Below are 24915 nucleotides of genomic sequence, written 5' to 3' on the forward strand. Positions count from 1 at the left end.
TCAATTTTAATGGATTAAAAAAATCCATTTGTATTCACATCACCCTAAACCTCAGCTGTTTTGATATTTCTGAGTCCTTGCACAGTCCTTGTCCATAAAACCGGGTAATGCCGCCAGCAAAAAATAACTTATGCATAATGCATTTTAGTCTCTAAACGAAATCAGATGATTTTAGATTTAGGAAAGCGTGTATCGGTGAATGTGTTTATATTTCATTTTCTCCTGCATTTCTATCTACCTCTCTGCATCCCCTCCCCCAAATTTGAAACAAAAACCTTCTCTTATAAAAGCCAACATTTTCCCATGGCTTGTTTGTTTCTAGAAATTTTGCACCTTTCAGATCTTTCCACTGTCCCCCCCACCTCCTCCCATTCCAGGAATTTTTGTCCCCAGTGGCTAACGGTGGCCAAGGTTGGAAGCTGGCTGAGAAGCAAGACCTCACTGTAAATTTTGGCTTCGTTACTTATTATTCACCATGTGTCCTTCAGCTTGGTTTCCTCATCTGTTAAATGATGACACTAATATTTATCTGAGAGGATTATTCTGAGGAGTAAATGAGAGAAAGTATTTTACATGATGCATTTATTTGGACCATTGGTTAAGTGGTCACTGTATTAATTTCCTAGGGATGCCGTAACAAATTACCATAAACTGAACAGCTTAAAGCAGCAGAAATTTATTCTCTCACAGTTAAGGAGCCCAGAAGTCTGAAATCAAGGTGTCAACAGGATTGGTTCCTTCCAGAGATTCTGAGGGAGAATCTGCTCCAGGCCTACCTCCTGGTTTCTGGGGGTTGCTTGCCATGCCTTGGCTTGTAGCTACATCACTTCAGTTTGTGCCTCTTTCCTAACATGGGCTTCTTCCTTCTGTGTGTGTCTCTGTGTCCTATCCTGTTCTTATAAAGACACCACTCAGTACATTTGGGGCCCACTCTAATCCAGCACGACCTCCTCTTAACTAATTACATTTACAAAGACTCTATTTGCAGATAAGCTACATTCTGAGGTTCTGGGTGGCCGTGAACTTGGGGGGGGCACTATTCAACCCCTACAGGAACCATCATTATGGAAGCATAAAGAATATGACCCACTGCTCTCCTCTGTGCTGGCAAACTCCTGCAGAGTGTCAAGGAGACCTTAGACTGTCCTGAGGCTTTCCTGGAAGAAACACATTTTCTCTGACATCATAACATTCCCTGTTTGTAATGCAGCCCAAGGGAATTCACGGGCCTGCCCTGAGTCTCTCACTACCTTCTCTGTGAAATGGGAGTCACTCTATCGAGCATGATGTACTGATCGACCCTCTCCATGATGCCCACAGCATCCAGTAATAACAAGTCATTGTCCGTGAGATTCCTTAGGGATGTGGGGAGAGCTGGCATGATTTTGGAGCTCTCCAGTCATGCACACTCCATTCTCAATGGCCTCTGAATCAAACACTGACACGGAAAAGGAAAATAAATTCTTAGAGACTCCCTGGACCTTGTAAGACAGAGGATGCCATGGCCAGACTGGGTCCTCCAAGGGGTGTCTGTCTTCTAAGGTATCACATTTCCCTCTCCCTGGCTCTTCACAAAGGCTGGGAGAAACCAGAAAGGAAGTAGAGAGACAAAAGAAAGACAGCAGCGTTATTTCCAGAATGACAGAAGCAGATTTCATGGTTGTTTGCTGGTGGTTGTTTTCTTGGCTTTGAGATATCTCACATTCCTGTTTCCAGCTCTTGGCAAGAGTCTTCATTCTTGGGGAGTGACCGGGTTCCAGTGTTGCCCTGAGCTACGAGTTGAAGCCACAGACCAAGCTGCTAAGTCCTTGTTTCCAGCACAAGGCTTTGTGCTCATGTCATTTACATCCTTTTTAAATCCACAGTGGGACATGCACTACACCTAATCCACTTACCTGCTACAAGCAACGTGGCAGAGAATTCTCCACCTGAGACTTCAGTGCACAAGTTTTCTGTGAGATTATCAGCATCACTGTCACCTGTGATCCCAGGGTTTCCCCTAATCAACTCAAGTCCCCTCACTGAGGCCTTCAGGGTGAACTGGCTGTCAGACACTGACTTTGAGGTAAGCACCATCTTACTCCCAATAGGAGCTGCTCACAAAGAGGGGTCCTGAAGATGGGGTGGATGGGATTCTGGATCAGTGATCATTTCCTCCTATTTCCCTGGTTTAATCTCCCCTCTTGTAAGATCCGGGCATTCCATTTGGGGCATTCTACAGCCCTCTGTGCTAGATGCCCCTATAGCTTTGGACTTTTTCTCCATTTAATTCAGTCCAAATGAACAATATGTTCAACTTGTTACAAATAAAAGGTTTGTTTCTTATTGCCAACCACCCTCACACGATAACAGGTGTTAGAGGTGCTGACAGTAACTGAATTCTTTGGGTTTGACAGTCTGTGTGGTGATCTCCTTAAAAACGAGGCCCTGAGGAATTTGTACCTGGTGATTCTTCTTTTCTATGATTCTGTAATTTTTCAGAAGGAAATTTATGAGGAGACATTTCATATGGAAGAAGGCACCCTTAATAAAAATATAAGTCTGGATGTCTAGCCATACTATGTGAACGTTTCCTGTTGGACAATTCAGACCCAATCATTCACATTCAAGAGCCACGCCACTGCTGCTCTGTTTTCTAGTTTGTCATTTGGGTCTTTTCCAAAGTTTTCACTTCTCCTTAGGCAGGACAAACCTGCTGATTGCATGTCTACTGGTAACCTCAAAGGCCTTCTAAGGATGTCTTTAGGGTCTAGGTGTCTGGACCCGCTTGTACTGCATTATCCCCCAGGCCTACCTCATTCCTCAGTGGGCGTAGGGACCTCCCACAGTCATCATCAGCTTTGCCCCTGCTCCCACCTGCCATTGCTCTGGGTTTCTGGTGGGACCCAGTGGGCCTGCTTGGTCTAGGCTCGGTTGTCTCTCTGAGATACATAAGGTGGTCTTAAACCCAGCTGATGATTAGAGCCACCAGGGGAGCTTTCAGAAAGTGTGCATATCTGGGCCCCAGAGCAGACCTGTGGAGCCCAGGACTTGAAGGCAAGAGCCCAGAATCTGGTATTCTCTGCACCCCAGGGGTGGGCCCTCTGGTATGCAAGGAGCACACATTCAGGAAGACTTCACCTCACCATCCAGTGTACATTCCCAGGGCCCACAGACTGCTTCTGTGACTTCCCTGCCTATCTACCTGCTCCCTTGACATCTGGTTCATCTTTAACAGCTGTTGCTTATCTGTGCCTCCAAGCCTTGCCAGTTGCTTACACTTACAGAGCATGTAGTATACACGGACACTGTGGAAAGTGCTTGACATGTTTACTCTTGTGATATTCACAACAAGCCAGTGATGTTATTTGTATGATTATCCCCTTTGTACAGATGGGGGAAATGATGCAAAATGTAACAGACAGGTGAGATAACTTGCACTGGGCTGTACAGCTACTGCTGTGCTGAAACTGGAAGGCAGGTAGTCTGGCTTTAGAGCTCTCACTACTTTTTGAAACAGCTCTATTGAGATATAATACACATAGCATATAATTCACCCATCTAAAGTACACAAGTCAGTGGTTTTTACTCTATTCACATACCATCACCACAATCTAATTGTAGAATGTTTTCATCACCCCAAAACAAAACCCCAAGTCCATTAGCAGTCGCTCCCCTGTCTCCTATCCCCCCAGGCCCTGGGAACCACTAAACTACTTTCTGTCTTAATGGATTTGCCTATTCTGGACCCCTTCATATGAATGGAATCATATTGTATTTGGTTTTTAATGACTGGCTTTTTTTCACTTAAGCATAAAATTTCAAAAGTCACACATGTTGTAGCATGGATCAGTACTTCAGTCCTTTTAATGGCTGAATAATATTCCACTGAATGGCTACACCACATTTTGTCTATTTGTTCATCAGTTGACAGATATTTGGGTTATTTCCACTTGAGAGCCCTCATTCTCAGCCTCTTATTGTCTATAGCCTTTAATGATGAGGATGACCAAGCTATTTCAGATTTGCAGATGTTCTAAAGCACATTCAGTGACTTCCCTGGTGGTCCAGTGGTTAAGAAGCCACCTTCCAATGCAGGGGACTTGGGTTCAATCCCTGGTCGGGGAACTAATATCCCACATGCCACAGGGCAACTAAGCCCGCACGTCACAACTACTGCGCCTGTGCACTCTAGAGCCTGTGGCACAACTAGAGAGCCCACATGCTGCAGCTACTGAGCCTGCACGCTCTGGAGCCTGCACACCACAACTAGAGAGATGCCCATGCGCCGCAACGAAGAGCCTGCGCGCCACAGTGAAAGATCTCGCATGCTGCAACTAAGACCTGACACAGCCAAATAAATAAATACATACATACATACATACATACATACATACATACATAAACATTAATTTAAAAAATGAGGGCTGTTTAAAAAAAAAATAAAAGCACGTCCACATCCTGGTCTCTTAATTGTTACTACTAACACTGATATTATCACTATTAAAATTGCAAATCCCTATTCTAGAAATAACATCACAAAGAGACAGCAAGGTTAACTGATTTGTCTGAGATCACAGAGCCAGAAAGGATGAAATAAGAACTTGACTCAGGGCTTCCCTGGTGGCGCAGTGTTGAGAGTCCGCCTGCCGATGCAGGGGACACGGGTTCGTGCCCCGGTCCGGGAGGATCCCACATGCCGCGGAGCGGCTGGGCCCGTGAGCCATGGCCGCTGAGCCTGCGCGTCCGGAGCCTGTGCTCCGCAATGGGAGAGGCCACAGCAGTGAGAGGCCCGCGTACCGCAAAAAAAAAAGAACTTGACTCAGGTCTTCCCATTCCCAGGGTCAGGCTCTGTCCCCTACACTGCCCTGCACGTCTACTCCTGCTCGCATGAGCCCCCAAATCCTCCGCTATCATACCTGCCCTTCCCCCATTCCATGTGATTCAAACAGGGCTGTCAGTCAAGGAGGAATTCCATCCCGTTCCTGACCTCTAGAAATGGAGAATTTCTGAGCCTCTCCACTGATCTAGGTCACGTGTCCAGTGTATAGTCCCAGTCCTGGTGCCCTCCTGGCACCACAGCCAACAGCTGCCCAGGACCCCGTGTCGGTACTAGGATGGGCCACAGGTTCACATGTCCTGAAGCTGTTCTAAAGAATTTGTTGCTGCTCTCCAGAAACTGCCCAGTATTATCAACCATCCCCTGCAAGAAGTCGCTATTCTCCAACCCAAACTGCTCACAGGGGCTGTGCCTACAGAACACAACCATGCCACCTCTGTGGCAGAACCTGGCTCCTCCTTGACCCTCTGCAGGGTGACCCAGCCATAAGGTTCTGGGGTCTCCGGCCCAGAGGTCTGGTCACTGTTGGGCTTGGGACTCAGTCATGCAGGGCTTTCTGTGGGTGACCTCCAGTCATGCCAGAGGCAGGTTGCCTTACTTTTGGACAGAGCTGCTGAGACTTCAGGGGTGGGGGGTTAGGTGGATTAATTATGCTGATGGTGATGATGATGATGATGACAAGTCACATTTATGGAGCACTTACCATATGCCAGGAATTCCCCTAAACATGTTGTGAATGCATTCATTTAATCCTCACAACAATGCTATGACGGGGTACGCTATTATTACTTGCATGTTAAAGGTGGGGAAGCCGAGGCATAGAGAAGTTGAGCAACTCGCCCGAGTTCACACAGCTAATTGGTGGCAGACTTGAGATTCGAGGTCAGGCAGGCTGGCCCCGAGAACGCGTGCTCATCGGCCCCGAGCCGCGCTGCCTCACTGTTGCCTCCCAAGAGGGATGTGCAAGCCTCATCCAGCAGCGCACGTGGCTCACCTCTGGAGTCCCCTCCTGGAGCAGCACCCAGAAGGAGAGCTCCGCGGAGTCAGGGAGGCGGGGCTCACGGACATCCACGAGAGCTGTAAGGGCAGGCGCTCTCTGAGGCTGCGCAGCGGCCGCGCCTGCCCCCTGCCGTTGGCCCATCTCTGAGCTTGACACTGCTTTGTCCCCATCTGCTGTCGTGAGCACTGTGGACCTTGTACATTTGGTCAGCCTTGTCCAGAACAACCTCAAACTTAACACACCTAAGACTAAACGTATCGTCTTTTAGCAAAACTCTGCAGCCAGACTGCCCACCATCAGAGAGACTCCACCACTCCCAGCTGTGACCTTCGGAGTTCCTTCTCCTCCCTGCTCTGGTCTCCTGATGTGTGAAAGGGGGAAGTTTTTCCAACCTATGGTTATTGCGATGATTAAATAAAATACTCCACAAAATGGCTTGGCCAGAGCCTTGCACATGAACATTTAATTAATGCTGGTAAAGACAACAGCAAAAGCAACTTTTCCATGTGTTGGCAGCAACCTAATTCCTTTGGTTCCAAGATATAACATTTTAGACCTTTTTTTTTTTTTTGCGGTACGCGGGCCTCTCACTGCTGTGGCCTCTCCCGTTGTGGAGCACAGGCTCCGGACGCGCAGGCTCAGCGGCCATGGCTCACGGGCCCAGCCGCTCTGCGGCATGTGGGATCTTCCCGGACCAGGGCACGAACCTGCGTCCCCTGCATCGGCAGGCGGACTCTCAACCACTGCACCACCAGGGAAGCCCTAGACCTTTTTTTGACTGTTCTATTTTCTTCTTCTAGGGTGTTACAGCCAGGCCCCAAGGAGAAAGGCTGTCAATAGGTAACATTGGGGTGAAGGATCTGCAAGCATGGAGTTCAGGAGAGGACTCCAGGCTTAGGTAGCTGGGAGCTAGGGTATAAATCAGGAAGCACAGAGGACGGTTGTGACGGGGGCAGCTCTGGTGGACACACATTCACTGAACAGTTTTCAACATCTAATGGTAATAAAAGTCAGCATTTGCTGGGTGCTCGCTCAGCACCAGATAGGGATCAAAGTATTCCATGGATTAGCTCATGGAGTCCTCCCAACAATTGCAGAAAGCAGATGCCATTAGTATTCCCATTTTACAGATGGTAAAATTGAGGCACAGAAAGGTTAAGTAATGGGAAGGCTGAGCTTTGAAGCCGGTCAGTCTGGCTCCAGAGTCTATACTCTTGACTCCTATGTTATGCTGCCTCTCACCTCCCACGTGCCAAGCAGAGAGACAGGTCATCTCCACTTGTGTGGAGCCCAGGCTGACCCTGTTCGTTGGTGGTGACAAGATTACTGTGTTTCCCCCTCTCAACCCTCCTCCATACGTGTCCCCTCCACTGCATGTGCTCATTCACATCTGTGGCCATCCTCTTCTCTCATAATCAATCCAGATCGTACAAAGTCAAACACAATGCCCACCACCTCCTCCATGAAGCCCTCCTCGACTAAACACATCTCACAATGAACTTTTTTCCCCATGATTTTCCATAGTACCGTGGTCTAGCTCTTTGCTATAATACCTTGTATTATACTTCAGTTGTTTAACGAGGGCGAGAATTATTTACCTAACGATAGTCGTGTGGAAACAAAATCAGGGAAAGGTCAAGTAACTTTCCCAAGGTCACACAGAAGTCCAGTGGTGGAAACTGGATAGGAGCTAAGTGCTTTTCTCAGTAGAGGATACTGAATGCCTCCCTGCCTGGCCCCAGTTGTATTAATAACCAAAAGGTTCTTCTATGAGCATAAATTAAGATATTTATGAAATTTAGTCCTTGATATCTCAAAGGGCTCTGGGCCTTCTGGGAGCTCCACAGGCTAAGCTGGTGGCAGGGATGTGCATATAGGTGTGAGAGGTCACAGACTGGCCTCCAGTTAACCTCAGCAGGGCCCTTCCACCATCGACCACAGGGGTTCCTGCTGGCAACAGTCTAGATTCCGGTGATATGTCTCTGGCCCTGGTGCTTGGTGCCTCTTCCACATCGCCACTCCAAAACACTTGTCTGGCACAGGACACATTTCCGACAGTGGAAGAATGTGTGGAAATGTACCAAAACCCCAACGAGCCTGTTGGTGTAAGTAAATATCATTGCTTATTTCTGCAGATGTATCCTTCTCTTGTTGATTCTTAGATGTGGCCTTGGGAAACTTAGAGGGGAATGATGAGTCAAGACGTCACGTCACAGCAATCCCAGGGAAGTGCAGCATCTTAGTCTTAAAGACAAGAAAATCAACCTGGATTCAGGGTAGCTAAAGGACTTGCCTAGGAGCCTACCCCAAGTAGTGAGAGGTTTAAAAATTCTCGGGATTTCCACCTCCAGTAGATAGAACTAGGATGTCTCCTGAATACTTGTCTTTCCTATGAAGAGCGGCAGCCCACAGAGGAATCCCTTTAGTGAAGTGTCACGGGGTCTATGTCGGAAAGACACAGGCAAAACAACCGGTTCCCCTGACAGGGAGTGAAGATGGTTTCCAGGATGCTGGTTGCCTCCTTCCCAGTTACATCCCTGTGCAAAATGTGTGCATACAGAACAGACCTTCTTTCCCATGGTTACTGAGAATTGTGCATTTGCTTTTAGGTTGTCACCACCGGGAAGGAACAACTAGATTTTGAAACAGGACCACACATATTTGATTTGCAGATTTGTGTGAAGGATGACGTGGATGTCACTGACCTGCAGGTCCTGACGGTCCAGGTAACAGATGTGAATGAGCCGCCTGAGTTTCAAGGCAACTTGGCAAACGGTAAGACACACTGGGGTGTGTGATGCAGCCCAGACGGTGGCATCAGGCAGGATGCTGGGTGACAGAGTGAAATAGAAAAGTAAATAAACGAGCAGCTGTTTCCCTGGAAAAGGCAGCTGCTTAATGAGTGGGGAATAAGTGAAACGTCCCCCAGCCCAGGACTCCCAATAGTAACACCTAATAATTTACAAAGCCCTTTCCATCCATGGCTTCTCTTGGGCCTCTCCTGGTCCTGGGGAGGAACCTGGGGCTCAAGGACCTCCAGTGGATCCTGCTGGAGGAACCTGGGCTGAGCCCGTTTACAGGCTTAGCACTGGATACCGGCCATTGACTGACTGGTTCATTCTCCACGTGGATGCTGACCCCTCGAGGGGACTGTGTATTCGGGGTCTGCTACAAGGTAGGGACAATATAGGGGACCGGAGCATAGGGTAACATCCTGCGTGATCTCCCCCTGGCTCATGGCTTTGAAGGCCATCCATACACTGACAACTCCCAAGTCCACTGTTATTTTTGTTTGTTTTCTATTTTTTGGATTCAACCATCTTTATTAACCTACCAATGTCACATTTTATATCAGTACATACTACCTTGTTAGTTTTTCAAAGGAATCTACTTTAGTACATCATATTAATAGTAAAAAGTCAAGTAAGGTGGCTAAACATCACCCTAGCGTATTAATGTCCTCTGGACAAGGCAAGCTAGAAACGCAGTCACTGTACACACATGTAAGGGTAGTGTTCCAAATTAACTAAGAAGCTGCTACACCAGCTTCACCCTTGAACTCCTGATTCAGATAAAAACTGTCCTACCCAACAGCTCCATTTGGATGTCTAATGGACATCCATGATATTGTGATTTATGATACGAAACATATATTTGGTCTTTGTCCCCTCCTGGCACAGAGCCTAAAACCGTTGGAATGTCTTAAGTGATAAGAGTGACAAAGGTGTCTTTTCGTACATTAATGAGGTGACTTTTGGACCCCACCTAAGGATGGGGGCTGCTCACTAGAGAAACCGACCATATGATTAGAAGGTTGGACAGTGGAGAGTGGGGAGGGGCTGGAGATTGAGTTAAATTGGGTTCAGTCACTAATGGCCAATGATGTAATCAGTCGTGCCTATGTAATGAAGCTTCCATAAAAGCCCAAAAGAACAGGGCTCAGAGAGCTTCCGGGTTGGTGAACACGTGGAACCTGGGGAGAGTGGGTGCCTGGAGAGGGCATGGGAACTCTCTGACCCTTTCCCATACTGTGTCCTATGCATCTCTTCCATCTGGCTGATCCTGACTTATACCCTTTTATAATCTCCCAATCATCTAGCAGGTAAAATGTTTCCCTGTGTTCACTAGAGAGCAGACCCCTCTGGCACATTATTGGAACCCGAGGAGGGGGTTGTGGGAACCTCCCATCTAGAGCCGGTTGGTCAGAAGCACAGGTGACCACCTGGACGTGTGATTGGCATCTGAAGGGGGAGGGGCTGTCTTGTATGGTGGAGCCCTGCAGCTATCTCTGGGTAGACAGTGTCAGAATCGAGTTGCATTGTGGGACACCCAGCTGGTGTTGGAGAATTGCTTGGTCGTGTGGGACCCCCCCCCGACACACACTGGAACTGGTGTTAGAATCTGACATCTCAGACTTAATGTGCCCCCAAACCACTCTTGACTCCCGTCTCCCTCCCCACCATCCCAGCCCAAATCTGCTTCTCTCATCGTTCCCAGTTTAGTTACTGGCAACTCCATCCTTCCAGTTTCATGGGCCAAAACCTCACGGTTACCCTTGAGTCTCCTCTGTCTCTCACACCCAACATCAAACCCATTAGGAAGTCCTGTCAGCTTCCAAGTTTATGCAGAATCCTGCCTCTCCCCAGCAACCCCAGCAATCGGTCACCTGCTCCGCCCTTGTCCCCTCTAGTTGATTCTTCTTACGACAGCCAGAGGCATCCTCTTAAACATCGGTTAAGTCAAGGCACTCCTCTGCTCAAAACCCTGCAAGAACTTCCCATCTCCCTCACAGGGAGAACCAGAGTCTCCCTAAGGTCCTATCAGATCTGAGGAGCCCCTTCCAAACCCCATCTCCTCTCCAACACATCTCCTCTTCACTCCTCTGCTGCCGCAGTCCCCGCCTCCTCACCCATCTGTGAACACCCCAGGCACGCCCTACCCCGGCATCTTTGCATCCACCATTTCCTCTGCCCTCTCCCCTGCACCTCTATGTCTCCTCCTTTCTTTAAGAATCTTGACTCCAATGTCAGTGAACCTTCCAGAAGCACTCTATTTAACACGGTAACCCAACTCACCACAGGCCTTTCCCTGACTCGTCTCCATAACGTTGCTCAGTAACGTTCATGTATTTTATTCATTTATTTTATTATCTATATCTCCCCACTAGAACGCAAGCTTCCTGACAGCAGGGTTTTGTGTTTTGCGAACGGCTGTACTCCCAATAGGTAGATCCGTGTTTGGTACATAGTGAGAACTCGGTCAATATTTTTTGAATGAAAGCCTGAGCAGTCATCAGAGCAGATGCAAGCTGGAGCTTGGATGTAAAAAGGCCTGGGTTTGCATTGTGGTTCTATTACTTAGCAGCTGAGACAACCTCACAACTTCTCTGAGCCTGTGTCCTTGTTTGTAAAGTGGAGATAATTACAACACCTACTTTACAGGGCTGTGGTGAAGATGAAAGGAGGAAACGTAAGTCCTCAGCACAGCGCCTCCAAAAGAGTGAGTTAATGTTAAAATTCTCAGTCATCTCTCAGAAAGGTTCTCAGAAAGAGACGCCAGGGCAGAGCATGGCGGCCCCTCGGGCAAGGCTGATGGTGCCGGTGACCCTGTCTGCTCCCTCCTCACCCTGCCGGCCGAGAACTCTGAAGCAGATGGAATCCACGTGTGGTCTCTTTCCTGAACCTTTGTAGCCCTCCCTCTCCTTTTTTCCATATTCTCTCTGTTCCACTCTAAGGCCTCTCATTTGAGGGACTCATTTCTGCTGAGATGCTAAGTGCACTTGAGGGGTGACCTAGGCTCGGTTTAGGAGGAATCTGCAGGTGAAAGTGGATCTGAAACTCACACTGGAGGTTCCCACTGGGTTACTTTCCACCTCTCCGTCCTTATCACTCCCCTCCTCCACAAACAGCGGTACCCTAGTCACCTCTGCACCCAGGAGATACCTAAAGACTTGACACCAGCTTGGTCAATCCTAGCTCTTTCTTAATTCCCATAAATGCATCCACCCACGCAAGCTGGTCCGTGGTCTTACTCATGGCCTTAATCACTGCTTTCTTCTTTCCCCCAGTGCTTGGCTCCCTTTGACTCCATACGGCTGTCCTGGTTTGGGAATTCCTCGTTTGCTTTATTTAATAAAACATTTCTTTTTTCCCCTTTGCATGCCGGTATAGGTCTAGACCTCTACATAGTGGAAGGAGCAAAGCCTGGATTCATCTACCAGGTGGAGGCTTTCGATCCAGAAGACACAAGGCAAAACACACCCCTCAGTGTAAGTCTCCTTGCTAAACCGCAGAGGGGCTTTTCTGTGTGGTCTTTGACACAGGAGCCTGGAGTTTCAGCGGGGTGGGCTGGGAGGGGGCAATGGGAGGAATCTGCTGCCCACTGCCAGGCACAGAGCCCCGGGGAGGCTGGAATGGGTGAGGCGCTTCTGGGGACAGACACCCCACATTGGATCCGTGGCTCTGTGTGACCCTTCCTATAAAATGGAAGAATAATAGTATAGCACCTACCATAGTAGGGGGATGGTTAGTATTAGATAACACACATAAAGCCACTTAGTCCAGTGCCTGGTGTATCAAAATTGTTCAATATTTTTAAAATTCTAAGGTGATAAAAAATCCAGCTATATTATTCTAAAAATAAGCATAAAATGTATACCTCAAAGGCAGGCATTAACACTTCCTTTTCAAGAGATGAAGACAAGCTGCTTGCAGCCAAGTTTTAAAAGAAAATTAGAAGACAGTCCCAGGAGTTCCAAAGAAAAGGAGGATTTCCACAGAGAAAAGCAGGAGACTGAGTCCTGGAGCATTGCCTCGTGGTTCAGTCTGAGACAGCTGATCCCCACCTTTTTAATCAGTTTCCTTAAGGGGGCTGCCAGTGGAGCTCTTGTAACCACTAACCCTCAGGCCAAGAAGCCTCTTAGCTTATCCCTGGGCAAGGATGCCTCAGCTCCCAGCTCTGCCCACCGATGGGTGGGTGCACAGCTCCCAGCTTGTGTACCCAACGCAGCTGGGCAGCCCAGGCTGGAGAGGAAAAAAACAAAGCTAATGCCACCTGACTAATCTTGGAGCAGACAAAACTCCAGCAAACCCACGGTACAGAGAAGAGAATTCTTGAAATATGACACCTGGGGAATTGGCAATGCCAGGAGGCTGTCTCTGCATTTGCTGCATGATTTGCAGCTTCAACAGGACTACTTTCTGTAACAGGAGGGAGCTTTGGGAATGAACTCCAGAACCAATAGAATATGGTTCTACAGGGTTTGCAACAAAGCTGTTTTAAGATTATTGAACATGTCTTAAGTTAGGGAATAGTTTGTTATCATTGGAAGACAATCCTTCTGTCAAAAAAACAACCAATCAACCCATTCGTTCATCCAAGATTCTATCTGCATGAATAAGTGATTAATATGCAAACACTTAGTGGGTCCCTACCACCTGCTAAGAGCAATACTAGGTGCTTTAAGTGCATACTTATTAATAACACACTTGTTATATAACTTACAAATGTGTTTGTCTGAAAGTAACAGAAAACTTAACCACAGTGGTGGATATGAGATTTGTTTTCCTTCCATAACAAGAAGACCAGAGGCAGGCACGCAAGCAGTCCAGGGCTGGCATAGCTGCTACCCTCAGAAACCTTGGCTCTTCCTATCTTTCTGCTATTTCATCCAGTGTATGTTGGCTTTGTTCTCCCTTTGTTAACCTCATGATTACAAGATGGCTGCTGTACCTCCAGGCTTCACCTCTAAGTTCCAGGCAGCAAGAAGAAGAAAAAAAGCAGGATGGGGTACAGGATAAAGGAGGCAGGCCAACCCAGTTTGTCCCTTTTCTGGTGGGGAAACCAAGACCCTCCTGGAAGCCCTACCCAGGGGTCTTCTGCTTACTTCTCAATGGCCAGAACTGTGTCTTATGGCCACTGTTGCTTAGTGGTGACCAGGGGAAAAGGGATTCTGGATGGACATTAAGTCCGCAACCCAAAGCATAGTACCCCACTTATACATCTAGTTCATTTCAACATTTACCAAGAATCCACTATGTGCCAGGCTTTCTGTTAGATGCTTTGGATACAAAGACGAATAAGACATATCTTTGTACCTCAAGAAGTTTACAGTCTGGATGGGAGACATTCATGCATACACCAAATAACGATAATTCAATAAGATCATTACTATAAAGTTCGTACAAGATGCAGTGGGGGCAGAGTGGAAGGAAACTCAGCTGTGAAGAAAAATATTTATTTTTAAATCTCCGTTTTAATATATATTTCAAAAATTAGGCAGAAGGAACAAGGTCATGGCCCTTTCAAAAATACCTCCTAAATCAGGTGGTTACCCTTTCAGATGAAGAGAAACAGCCCAGGTGGGGAGCAAATACAGTAGGTGTTGCTCCCTTAAAAGAAAACGTAATGCCATCCAAAGATATCAGAGGGCAGCTGCAGGCCCTTGGAACCTGGAGCCGGGTGGCTGCAACTGTGGCTTCTGCAGTGAGTTTAGGATTGTTTGGGGAGGGGGCACTGCAGCAGAAATTGTTAATGAAGTCTTTAACACCTGTGCTGGAACTGACAGCTGCACAGAAAGTCAACAGCCAGCCCTCAGGAGCAGTGAACATAACCTAGAAGGAACCTTTCTCAGACTAGCAAAAGGTAATAACAGTTCAGGAAGTAACATGCCACGGCCTTTGTACATAGACATTTTATTCTGCCCGCTTGGTGGTACGAAATGATATATTTTGCTCCCTACAAGGAGAACGGAGATGGGTTAATTTGCTATTGACCAAACCTGTGCTTCTCAACATTGGCTGTAAATTGAAACCGCCAGAGGAACTTTCAGAAGCACAGAGAACTGGGTCCCACACCCTAAGAGTCTGATGTGATTGACCTGGGGTGTGGCCCAGGCATCAGGTTTTTAAAGCACCCCACCCAGTGATCTCTTGTGCTGCCAGGGTTGAGAACCGCTGCTTTTTTTTTTTTTTTTAATCGAAGTATAGTGGATGTACAATATTATGTTACAGATGTCCAATATAGTGAATCACCATTTTTAAAGGTTATAGTCTATTTAGAGTTATTATAAAATATCAGCTACATTCCCCGTGTTGTACAATATATCCTTGTAGCTTATTTAATACCTAATAGTTTGTACCTCTTAACTCCCTCCCCCTAAATCACCCCCTCTTCCCTCTGCCCACTGGTAACCACTAGTTTCTTCTCTATATCTGCGAGTCTGCTTCTTTTTTGTTATATTCACTAGTTTGTTGTATTTTTTAGATTCCACACTAAGTGATATCATCCATTACGTGTCTTTCTCTGACTTATTTTACTGCTTTAAGACACTGTTTCCCACACTCCCCAGGTCTCTCCCTTGGCGTTTTGGATTCTGTGGGTTTGAGATGGGGCCAGGAATCTACAGATTTGCCAGATACCTTGGGTGATTGTTCTGGTCGGAAAGGCTGGGAACACTGGTTTATGAGTGCTTCTCACTGGGTGTTCAAGCCCCTGCATGAGAACATACCTAGGATGCTTCAAAAACGCAGATTCCTAGACTCTGCCTCGGAACGCTGAATTGGACCACAAACTTCCCAGGTGGTTCTGATGCATTCTGCCCTTGGAGAACCACTGACCTGAGTAAACAAGCACAGACTTTAATAAAATACCAAAGCATGTACAGGAAGCCACCTGGGCTTGGTTTGTGCCTGTCATCTTACCTGGTGGGTTCCAGGAGTTACCTTGCTGATGGCAGGGACCAGAGGAGGAAGGATAAATTAAACATTAGCTCTAGGACACCTCCGGAACCTGCAACTCTTACACCAAATCCTCCACCCTCATCCAGCTTAATAAAGTGAAACTGTGTCTGTCACAGATGGTGTAAAAGTGGGGCTAATACAGAAACCACTGGTATTTGCTCCCTCCCTTTTAAAGAAAGTTTTAAAGCATGGGGTTGTACATTGTTTGGACCCACACTGCCCAATAGAGCTGGACTGTGAGCCAGAAATGAGTGCTGTGCCTTTAAATGTTCTAGTGGCCCCATCAAGAAGGTAAAACGAAACAGGTGAAATTCATGTTAATACAGTTGAACTCCATATATCCAAACTTTTATCATTTCAACATATAATCAACATAAAAATGACTCGTGAGATATTATACATCCTTTTTTTCACAGTATCTCTTCGGACTCGTGTATTTTACACTTAAAGCTCATCTCCTTTTGGACCAGCCACAGTGCAGATGCTCTGTGGTCACAGGTGCCCGTGGCTGGTGGCCTCTGTGCTGGACGGTGTGGCTGGGGCCCAGCATTCGCTCCCCTGCTGGTGCACCTTCTGTGCTGTGATGGGTGCAGATGGAGAAGGCTCAGAGGCAAAGCATCAGGACACAGAGACGCGCAGGACGGTCCCTATGTGAATAATTAGATTTACTGGCATTTCTGCCTGCCCTTTCTCCACCTCCTCAAGGAGGCTCTCTGAGGCCCACTCCCTCCCACCCAACTCCCACACTCCCCGCCCCTCAGGCTTGGAAATGGCCACCGTGACTGCAGCAAAGCTTCCTTGGAGACTCGAAGGACGTTAATCAGTTTCGCAGCTGGAGGCAAAGTGATCTAGTGCAGCAATTCTTCCATTAAGGGGCTTTCTCGTGGCCTTTCCATTAGGGGAGGACTTTTGCATAAAGTGAAATGTGCTTTGTCTTCACCAGGGCAGACAAAGGACGAAATTAAAAGAGCAATAACCTTGCTACCAGCTGGGCTACCAGGAGGGCAGCAGGGGAAGCAATTCTCTCTCCACCTCCATCTTGCTCATGGCTCTGCGAAGTGGCATCACCTTTCAATCTTCCTGAGAGTAAAGGGATCATCAGATGACTGTCAGTCCCACTGGATGGAAGTTTTCAGGTCCCCTGAGCAGCCCCCTATTTCCTGGCGAGGGAAGAATCTGAGGCCCTCGCCTGGGCCGGGTAATGCCAGTGAAAATCAAGGGATTCTGCTCATGCCCTTACACACACACACACACACCCACACACACCCACACACACCCACACACACACCCCCCACACACACACACCCACACACACCCACACACACCCCTACTATTCACTGACCCCCAGGCATCTGCCTAACTCGGGAGTCTCTGCTGGAAGTCTTTGCAAAATGCTTTATACTCCAGGTTCTCGTGAGAATTCCTGAGAAGGGAACAAGCAGTGCTATTGGAAAATTCCCACTCCAAAGACACCACCACGGATGACGGTTCATACGTCGGGAGAGATACTCCCTCAAATAGAAGGGCATCATTGTTCTTAAGATTAGTGACGCCTGAATCAAAGAACAGGACCCAGGCTGATGACGGAAAAAGACTGACAGAATACAGGAAGATCTGCAGCTTCCTCAGTAAAGGATTGCATCCTTTACATATCTATAGCATGTTGCATTTATACATGCGGCTCTTCTTAAAAACAAATATTTGTCTATAACCCACCTAGCTCACCCTCATGATAATAACACACACAAGGAGAGCCCAGCTGAGTTAAGGGCTTGCAGTAGGTTGTTTTTATGGTAGCTGTTTTTTTCCTCCTAGGCACCCTTCCCTCCCACTCCCGTCCCCCACCTCCCACCTCTGAGCTGCTTTGGGGCGGAATAGGGGGAAAAGAGAGGAATTGAGGCTTTTATAAAACATTCAGCTTACACTGAAAAATAATAGGACCGTGGCGTCATCTTTATCACTTGCCCTGGCCCAGTAGAGAGATGCTGCCTGTCTGGGTCCTCTGGGTGGGCCTGGGGGCATGTTCTCAGTGGCTGATAGGGTCATTGGCACTCCCCGGACTTGGGAGGAATATGGGTCCTGCTTCCCCCTGGAAACTTGGCCCCTGGAAATTGACTGCTCTCTTCCTACGAGCTGGGAGGCTGAATTCTTGCCGCTTGATTCCACTGCAGGCCCGAAAGCAACCGAGGGCTGCAAATCAGCACAGGTTGGATCATGATTCGCCCGTGACTCCAGCTGTAGCGGGGGCGGGGGGGCGGGGGGGTGCCGGCCCGGAGGTGGCGCGCCCTCCCCAGGGAGCCTGACATTTCAGGAAACTGGGCCAGCTCCCTCGCAGCCTTTTTTTTTCTCTCCGCACCGGTGGCACAATAAAGGATGGATGAGGCAGGAAGCTCTGTGTCCGTGAGCAAAACATTGCCGCCAAGGGGCTGCGAAGAGAGAAACCTGGGGTGACGGTAAAGGAATATTCCCTGCGGGGCCGCTCGAGAGCTTGTCTGACAAGCATTTGTTCACAGAATTGATCTGATTACTCAGGACTTTTCTTAGCCAGTATTGGAGCAGAGAGGGGCTGCCGTTGCTTTTCATCCTATTTAATTTCTGTTTTCCAAGAACGAATATCAAGGGAGCAGCTTTGATTAAACAAGCCTTTAAAAAGGGGAGAGAATGCCAGGTTTTACAGAAAGCTTTGCTGAGTCGCTGGCAAATGGCCACATGACATAATATTTTTAGTCTATGGATATTATCTCCTTTCTAAGTACCAAACTGCTATTCCCATTAACAGAAGCTCATACGTTCGGGGATAAAGGAAATTAGCCTGGCTCTAAAAGAAAAAAAAAAAAAAATCGGGATTCCAGGAAATCAACCTCTTAATAAAAATTTAAAAGAAATTCCCCGTGTTCTAATCCTACAGCTCTCCACCCTTTCTGTCTGCTGCTGTTGCTTTTTTCTTGCTTGCTGAGACTGGAGGATGATTTCATACCCAAGTCCAGCATTACCAAATTGAAACGGACTTTTTATAAAGGTTGGCAAGGTTTTTGTTGTTCTTGCCTTTTTGTTTTAAGATCCTTTAAGGTGGGAATGGGGGTCTCAGATGGGAAATACGTGAGAAGAAAGCCCCAATATTGAACATTTAACAAATATTTATTGAGCACCTAGTATGTGTTAGGCATAGGGACAGAGCAGTGAATAAAATGAAGCCCCTTCCCTCATGGATCTCACATTCTAACTGGACAGTCGTAGTTAACATACATGGACAGCTTACCTCTGCTAGGCACTGTTCTAGAACTTTACGTGATCTCCCCATGGGGCATGCCTTATTATTATTCCTCTTTGTTGCACAAGCTCTCATAAAGTGCTAGAACCAGGATTCAGATTCAGCAGTCTGGCTCCAGCCTGGATCCAGAGCCACTTCACGACTCAACTGCCCCAATGTGTGACTCATGTTCCGGATGGGTCTAAGAGGCCTCCTTCTCTGTTGCCATCATATCCTATATTTATCCCTCGTGGAGCACCTGTCCCACATCTTCTTTGTATGTTCCTTCGGTTGACCATCATTCTGGCAGAGCAGGGCTGTCTGTCATCTCCATATCTTAAGACCTTGCACTGTTTGGGAAACAACCAGATCCGGGGACCTATCTCCTAGAGCATTTCAAAACACATGTGGAAAGGCATCCCGATTGAGGTGCATATAGTAAATGCCTTGCCGGGGTCTCTGAACTCTGCCATTCCAGCACATCCAGCTTGGGCCTCTGATATGTGGATATGCGAGGATTCTCTGCAGGAAAGGCTCTGCTCACAGAGCCAGGACAGCTCCATGTGCTGCCAGCTGCAGGCCCAGGCAGTGAGCTGGAGAGTTGGTGGGGGTCTTGGGATTTAAACACCACACCTTTGAGTGCTGTCAAGGTGCTTATATAATTTGGAGGGCGGGGTAGCTGGGAGAAGGGCACTTCTTGGCATTGCCCAAATATTTCCTCTTAAAAATGGGTTGGAAGCACCTAAGTAACCAGCAAGAAAGACTTAGTAAAATAAGCCCTTACAGTAGAAGGCCATATCGTCATTAACCAACCAGTGTATAAAATGAGACAAGAATATGGGCCAATGCTCAAGCTATAAATAAAAAGAACAAAATATTATAATTGTGGTTAGAACATCATCTCAATTTTTTGGAGGGTGTATGTTTGCATAGAAAAGAACAGAAGACTTCAGGAAAATGATGAGATTTTACAGGTGATTAATATTTTCTTTTTTAGACTTTTCGGTCCCAGTTTTCTCATTAAAAATATGCTCATTACAATTAGAAAAATGTTATCAAATAATAAACAGAAAGTAAACACTTTAAAAAATCATTTAAAAATCTTACATTGGCCCCAAAGGAGAGCTTTCATCTATTTTCTGTGCGTTCTCTCTTCTCTATGGGGAGCTCAGCTGCGATCACAACACAGCAAATCACTAGGTTGGAAAGCTCGGCTGACGCTTCCTTTGATCCTAGACTTCAGGGGCTGTGGCTCTGGTTGCACAACCTCCACTTATGATCTGATCCAGAGATCATCCCTCACCCTAGTGGGAAATAATGAAACCTTCTGCCCTTAAAGTCCTTTGGAACAGATGGCTATAAATACGTAAGCCTCACGTGTTACCACGCAGCCCTTCACGTTTTCCAGTGTGCCTTCCGATTTAATCCTTACCATAATGCGGAGGAGCAGTTGGTGGTCTCAGCCCTAAGTTACAGGCAAGGAAGGGACTTGTCCCAGGTCCTGAGGTGAGAACCGGAGCTTGGACTCAGCTCTTCTGATCCAGGGCCTTCCCCTGCTTCTTGACTCCACGATGGGAGCAAGGAAGCAATTCTGATGAGCGCCCGTGGACAGACAGGGGTGGGCCTCCTATGGGCTGGCCCTCAGTGGGATGTACAAAGAAGCCTGTGTTCTTATCAGAGCAACTGGTGCTGGGCAAAGGGTCCTCAAGAGAGCTGGGCTGAGCACTGGGAACCAAGGAGGACAGACCCTCAACTCCCCAGGATGTGCAAAGGCTTGACCAGTGGCCATAGCCCTGAGATGGGGTGTTAAAAAACGCGTCTAGGGGCTTCCCTGGTGGCGCAGTGGTTGAGAGTCCGCCTGCCGACGCAGGGGACACGGGTTCGTGCCCCGGTCCGGGAAGATCCCACATGCCGCGGAGCGGCTGGGCCCGTGAGCCATGGCCGCTGAGCCTGCGCTTCCGGAGCCTGTGCTCTGCAGCGGGAGAGGCCACAGCAGTGAGAGGCCCGCGTACCGCAGAAAAAAAAAAAAAAAAAACACGTCTACATCCCAAACCAGCTTCCAACTTGGACTCTAGTACCTGCTAAGGTTCATTCTCTCTAACACTTGTCTCTTTCCTTTTCCCTGCCATCATTGTAATGAATGATGCTTGTGAACATTTTCACACCGCACCGTATCCTGAGTTCTTTTAAGGAAAGAGACCGGATCGTATTTGCTTTAGTACTGTCCTATTTCCTAATGCATGGGAGCTGTGTTGAAACAGTGTTGGTTAAAGCCAAGACACCAAATCAAAGCCAGAAGTCGTCCTGGGAAGCAGAAGTGAGAATACGGTGATGGGGATAAGTATGCTGGACTCAGAAGCAGGGAGCTGTTGATGTGTATTTTCTGTAATTGAAGCAGGATCCAGTGACCAGCTTCTCAGGGTGTAGCCGATCAGGGTCAGAGGCTCAGACCAACTGATCCAGAGCCTTCTTGAATCAAGAACCATTAAGCCTGAGAACTGCCCATTTGGGCCTCATCCTGATACATCAAAAATGTTGCGCGAGGGCTTCCCTGGTGGCGCAGTGGTTGAGAATCTGCCTGCAAATGCAGGGGACATGGGTTCGAGCCCTGGTCTGGGGGGATCCCACATGCCGCGGAGCAACTAAGCCCAGGTGCCACAACTACTGAGCCTGCGTGTCTGGAGCTTGCGCTCCACGACAAGAGAGGCCGCGACAGTGAGAGGCCCGCGCACCGCGATGAAGAGTGGCCCCCACTCGCCGCAACTAGAGAAAGCCCTCGCACAGAAACGAAGACCCAACACAGCCAAAATAAATAAATAAATAAATAGCGTTCCCTTTAAAAAAAAAAAAAAAGTATTGCGTGGGCCAAGAATATAAAATGGGAAGCAAACAAACTCATCTCTTGGGGAAAGCTACATAGGTGTGCTTAGTGATATTTTTTTCCTTGTTTTTTAGTATTTCCTGATTTCCCCTTCAAAGAGTTTCAGAATGTCTGCTAATGGGACCCTCTTCTCCACAACAGAATTTGACTTTGAAGCAGGACACAGCAGGTAGCCTTTGCCAGTGACTTTGCTTGAAGTACCTTTTATCTGAGTGTCCAAGGAACAGGCCTAGCGCAGCCTGAGGGCAGCTGGGGAGGCCCTGAGTGGTCTGTTGCCTTGCTGCTAGGTTCAGAGGGTAGTGAGCTCCAAAGAGGGATCAGGAGGAAGGCCATTATCCGAAGGCCTCCTTCCCACCCAAAATCTTCATCTCTGGATCACAAGAACAAAGGTGTGGGAGGGGCCCCCTGAAGCATCCGGAGGACTGCCTCAGATGCCCTTCTGGCTCTGGAGAGGCAGCTGTCAGAGCTGTTCGCCGACATCAGAGCAGAATGGTGGAGGCGAGCAGGCCTCTGGGGGAAGAGGTAAGGAGAAGCCAGGGTTCGAGGGTGAAAACACACAGGCCTTGGGGTCCATGCAGGTTTGGCTCTGGGATCTGCAGCAGGTGTGAGAAGCAGGGCTAGTTATCTAATGCATGGCAGCCTCAGTTTCCTTACGTGGGTGGATGAGGCACTTTGCCGAGATAACGGGAGGGAGGGTGGAGACAGGGTGTGCAACGTGGCGGGCGGGAGATGGCAGCCGTCAGTAATAACTATAGGATGAGAAATGGAGGGGTGGGGTTTTCGAGATGAGGAAAGAAGCGTGGACCTAGCAGATCTGACTCTGCAGGGGGAGACGGAGGGAGGTGGCCAGAAAGGGGACCGACGCGTTCCTCCCTCCCTCCCCCCACCCCATTTGCGGTCGTGTCAGCAAAGCCTGACTCCCTGACTTGGGCTGTTTCCTGACAGGTACCTTCTCATCGTGGAAGTGAGAGACAGCCAAGGGCTCAGAGCCTCCATGGAGCTGCAGGTGAACATCGTGAATATCAATGATGAGATCCCTCGCTTTACCAGGTAGGCCTGAGGGCTTGGGCGGGGGTCTCCGTGGGCCGGGGGCACCATGTCTCTTAAGTGGCTGAGCCGCCTCAGACACATTTCATGCAAGGCAGAGGGCTGCCCTTTGCTCTGGCCTGGAGGAGAGGTAAGAGGCTCCTTTACCTGGGCCTCCAGACTTAACATCTTCCACCTCTGTTCCCCCTGTCTCCACACCCCACAGATGTGTGCACCATGGGATTCTGGGTACGGTGGGGAAGGGTGGAGGCCAGACACCACGCCCCTGGTGCAAGGCTTGCCACTGGGCACGTGCAGAAGGCAGAAGGCAGGTACTTGTAGGATAGGAGGCTCACCCCTAATAATGGCAGAATCCTAGAGCACGTCATCAGTCCAGGCTCCATAAAGCCCACTGTCAGGAGGTCATCCTCTCCGACTGAGGAAAGGGCTGTCTCGATGGTGCCTAAAGGGCCTGCCCACTGCTGGGTGCTCTAAGTTTCCTCTTGTTGTGGTGGATTCAGAAAGGAGATCTGCCTTGTCTGGCAGCTCCCCCATCCAACAGATGGGAGGAAGGTAAGTGAATCTGGTAGAGGCAGCCTGTGGGAATGTGCCCGGCACCAGCCCAGGCACAAAGGCAAGACCAGAGCCTGTCACAGACAAGGATTTAGGAGGGGGAGATGGGATTCTGAGCTGGCATGTGACCCTGCAAACAGCCTGGTTACTGGTTACAAGACTCCGCCCCCCACCGTACCCCCCAGTTGCTGAGCCAGGCTCAGGAACCAGCCACAAGGAAACTGGCAAACTCCCCTGCCTGGGTTCACTGTATTCATGGAATACATTCAGCTCGGGAGACTACACCAACCAAAAGCCACTGGGCCCCAGACCTATGTAGAATGCTTGCAAAAGTATTCTGAGATGGAGGTATTAAAGCACCTCCACTCACAGGCTAACCAAGTGCCTTTTGGCAAAACACACCACAGTTGTGAAATTTCTGGACGTTATCACAGTCTACAGCCCAGTTGCTGAGTGTCAACACGGAGGGAACAGCTGCAGAGGCACTCCCACAAAATGCTCGTTGCCGGGTTAAGCTCAGCAGGACGGTGCAGTGCATTTCTGCTGACGGGCTCCTCCAGGAATACAGTATAGGCAGTTTATAAATAGTTGTGACATCTCAGCCTGGATTCAGACTCAAGTATTGGCCAACACAGCAATGAGGATTCATCAGTGATTCCCCAGAGGAAGGTGATGGCGGTGGGGCTAGAGCTGACACATTCTGCGATGCCCTCTCCACACCCCCAGTCTGTGAGGTGGGAAAGCAGACTAATGGGCCTGCAAAGGGGAAAATAATCAGTTCGCCCAAGGGGCAGAACGTGTAGGCCATCTGGTTTGGACTGTGTCTTCCAAAATAAAGCAATTGGCCTCAGCAGAAAGAGAACATGACCTTGGCTGTTTGTTGGGGTCTCCCAGAGATTGCTCTGGAACTCTGGTTCTCATTTTTGGTTTGAGAGATGAACCTGTTAGGCTCCATCCCAGACAGGAAGCATGACCTCTGTGACTGTCTAACCTTTTTTTTTTTTTCGACACGCGGGCCTCTCACTCTTGTGGCCTCTCCCGTTGCGGAGCACAGGCTCCAGACGCACAGGCTCAGCGGCCATGGCTTACGGGCCCAGCCGCTCCGCGACATGTGGGATCTTCCTGGACCGGGGCACGAACCCGTGTCCCCTGCATCGGCAGGCGGACCCCCAACCACTGTGCCACCAGGGAAGCCCTAACCATTTTTTAAAAAAACAGTTGATTTTATTTCAAACAGTGTTCCCTGGATGTTGGTAAGGATGGGTCTGAGAGAGCCTGTGATCTAGAAGGATGTGAGGCAGGATGTGGGGCAGGATGGCCGCCCTACTTTGCCCGGGCTGCTCAATTAGAGCCAACCTAGTCCCTCAACCATCCTCACTTTCAACGAGTTTGCTCAGTTTCAAACTAGGTACTAACTTTGAGGGTTTCCTGGTTCCCTTGAACCATCATCCTTCTTTTCTCCCAAATCAGTGCTAGGACTAACCATAAGTTATTTAATTCAGTATAAACAAAATTAAATCCTCAAATGGACTCAAGTAGACTGAGTTTGAAGTTAGATATGCAAAATGTGGAAACAGGGCTTCCCTGGTGGCGCAGCGGTTGAGAGTCCGCCTGCCGATGCAGGAG

General features: G+C 48.4%; 1 protein-coding gene across 1 annotated transcript in view; it reads left to right on the plus strand.

The window, feature by feature from the left end:
- The window catches only part of CDHR3 (cadherin related family member 3), a gene marked incomplete at both ends in the record, with an annotated part of 71942 nt that overhangs the window by 12249 nt on the left and 34778 nt on the right, over window positions 1–24915 (plus strand). The window contains 5 exons of the mRNA XM_079710972.1: window positions 1866–2065; window positions 8429–8594; window positions 11990–12087; window positions 21765–21859; window positions 22636–22740. Of these exons, the coding sequence (XP_079567098.1) occupies window positions 1866–2065; window positions 8429–8594; window positions 11990–12087; window positions 21765–21859; window positions 22636–22740 (664 nt within the window). The remainder of the gene's footprint in view (window positions 1–1865; window positions 2066–8428; window positions 8595–11989; window positions 12088–21764; window positions 21860–22635; window positions 22741–24915) is intronic.

Source organism: Hyperoodon ampullatus, assembly GCF_949752795.1.
Source record: "Hyperoodon ampullatus genome assembly, chromosome: 9".
Classification (NCBI taxonomy): Eukaryota; Metazoa; Chordata; class Mammalia; order Artiodactyla; family Ziphiidae; genus Hyperoodon; species Hyperoodon ampullatus.